At 46.1% G+C, this 2680-nt stretch overlaps 1 protein-coding gene across 1 annotated transcript; it reads left to right on the top strand.

The window, feature by feature from the left end:
• The first annotated feature begins 357 nt into the window (after positions 1 to 357).
• On the top strand, positions 358 to 2032 carry bhlhe23 (basic helix-loop-helix family, member e23). The gene has a single exon (XM_059332318.1). It carries the CDS (start codon positions 644 to 646, stop codon positions 1325 to 1327), a length of 684 nt encoding a protein of 227 aa, XP_059188301.1. The 5' UTR covers positions 358 to 643; the 3' UTR covers positions 1328 to 2032.
• Positions 2033 to 2680: the final 648 nt, after the last annotated feature.

The following is a 2680-nucleotide window of genomic DNA, read 5'->3' as shown; positions in this document are numbered from 1 at the left end:
AGGTTTCCTCTGAGCTTATGTTGCTTGTGATCTGCGTTCAAATATGAAAAAAAAAAGATATAATATAATAGGAAGTTATAATATAACAGTGGACAATACAGTAACAGCAGTGTGACTGGGCAGTGTGTCAGTTTGCGTTGCAATTATCACTTTATGATTGAAATTGGGAGTAGACTCGCGCTCTTCCCGAGTTAATTAAAACGCCCCCCTGATTGGACGGGCAGATAATCCCAGCGGGGCTCTTGCTCCTACTAACTTGCGAGCAGGGCAGAGCGCGAGTCACAATCTGCCCAAGGCAAGGGAGGGCACGAAAGACGCGCAAGAGAGGAAAGCGACCGTACGAGGGGGGACACAGCGCTCCGATCTCAGAAGTGTTGTTGAACGTGGGCTATGCGCGCAACAAGGGGGGAGCGCAGTGTACAGAGGAGGTGAACGCAGCTTCAGATTCACAGCCTCCTTCTTGAAGAGTCACTGCACTGACAGAGGAAAGGAGTGAGGGAACAAGAGGAACTCCTAGAAAACAGCAACTCTTGGAGAGAACTACGTGAGTACAGCATATACAGTTTTCAAAACAAAAGCTAGGATAGAGAAAAGGGCGGAAGAGTAGACTTTTCCTGGTCAGAATCTGCTCTGGAAGAGAAAAATGAATGCCAGCGATGAGAACCTGCTCAAATCCATCAGCAACGACGCGCTCCTCGACCTGACGCAGCGCTACGGCCAATCAGCCTTCGGGTTCGGACCCAGCCACGGCGCTGGAAGTCCCGGCCGGTTCCCTCTCACACCGGCCACCGACTTCCTCTCCGGGCAGACCGCGAAGTCCAACGAGAGCGGCGGGGAGCACACGAGCGACGACGAGGACGGCTTCGACTCTCTGGAGTCCCGGAAAAGAGGCTCGTCATTTGGGGACGACAAGCCCGGGGGGGCCCTCACCAAAAAGTCCAAGGAACAGCGCTCCCTGCGGCTCAGCATCAACGCCCGGGAGAGGAGGAGGATGCATGATCTGAACGACGCGCTGGACGGCCTGCGCGCTGTTATCCCCTACGCCCACAGCCCCTCGGTGAGAAAACTCTCCAAAATAGCCACTCTCCTCCTGGCCAAGAACTATATCCTCATGCAGGCTCAGGCTCTGGAGGAGATGAGGCGGCTGGTGGCGTATCTGAACCAGGGACAGACCATAACTTCACCTATCCCCACCGCCCTGGCGCCCTTTGGACAGGCTGCCGTCTACCCGTTCTCGGGCTCTGCACTCGCCACCTGTGCCGAAAAGTGCACCACTTACTCCGGGACACCGTCGAGTCTCTTCAAACACTGTAACGACAAGCCTTGATTTGGTTTCTTTCTCTTTCCTGAACTTTTACCTATACTGCACCCATGTTGGTCTCTCTCTCTCTCTCCCACTCTAGTTATTTTTGAAATCATTCTGTGGAAAATAAAACAAGTTTAGTCTAATGCATAATCTTAAAATATGGTTAAGTAATTATACTGCAATGTTTCATCCCGATTTAACAGACGCTACTTAGAAAATAAGCAGTTTGGGCCTTCTTGTAAGATGAAGTTTGTCGCTACTTTACACACACCACAGGTCCAAATTAAGTTTTGGTAAATTTGAGTTTTCAGCTCTTATTTGTAATCTATGCAACATTCAACAACAACAACATGAAAAGTGGAAATGCGACCTGATCTCGACCTTTAGAATAAATACAGCAATTATGAAAGGACTTCCCTGGACTGACTGTACTGATGATGCTCTGTGGAGCAACTAATGTGATGTTGGCTGATATATTTTCTGAAACGATGTGTTGACAAGTTTGTTTGTTTTTTAATTTAATTTATTTTAAGTTATTGCACATCTCACATGATTGTAATGTACAACTGTGGAAAATCACTTGCTCCAAGCCCGGCTATACTAATGATTATATAAATACAGCCTTTACATTGACTGAAGAAGCGTTTTTTTTTTGGTTGTGTTGCAACATGGATTTCATATATTGTTTATATGTCTTTATAATTAAAACACATATCTATGCTTGGACCCGGTTTGCTTCATTTCAACAACCATTGAATAACACATATGCACTAAAATGACAAGCACAATTGCAAACAACATAATTTACCTTATTTAAAATTGTCATTTCAAACATTTATTTTTGCTTTTAATAATGTGGATATTATATGTTGGTTTAGGACTGTCTGGAAACTAATCAACTTTTAAAGAGGCTGTTATTTTAAAAATAAGTCGAAAATATTAAAATGAACGTAAATTGAAGCCGTGAAAAAAAAGGCTTTTTTTTTTTTTTTTTAAATCAAACAGTCGTCTGTCACGCTGCTAAATGATTTCAACTTTTCACCCTCTGAGTGGCCCTCCTTAAAATGAGTTGGCAACTTTCTTTTCTTGCATGAGAAGCCTGTGACATAAGGATCTGGGTCTAAACGAGCTCAGAGGGGCTGGTGGGGCCCGTTTGGCACGCAGCAGGGTCGGTGGCGCTGAGGGGAAGGGCGCTAGAGCCGCCCGGGGCACCCCGGACCTGTCTCTGGTTATTTGGGTGATTGCAGGCTTCCTTGGCGGGCTCTTATACTCTGGACAGCTATTAACACGATTTCAGCTCCTGTCTCCCTGCTCGACTTAATTCAGTGAGCGTTACAGGGCCAGTTTCCTTTTGCAGGTTTTGACTTGTGAGTG

The sequence above is a fragment of the Centropristis striata genome, chromosome 5, assembly GCF_030273125.1.
Source record: "Centropristis striata isolate RG_2023a ecotype Rhode Island chromosome 5, C.striata_1.0, whole genome shotgun sequence".
In the NCBI taxonomy this organism is placed as follows: Eukaryota; Metazoa; Chordata; class Actinopteri; order Perciformes; family Serranidae; genus Centropristis; species Centropristis striata.
The sequence above is the reverse complement of the archived record's forward strand: the minus strand, read 5'-3'. Positions and strand labels throughout refer to the sequence as shown.

Excerpts from the sequence above, each read along its gene's own strand:
- bhlhe23 (XM_059332318.1), top strand. The coding sequence starts at position 644 with ATGAATGCCAGCGATGAGAACCTGCTCAAATCCATCAGCAACGACGCG.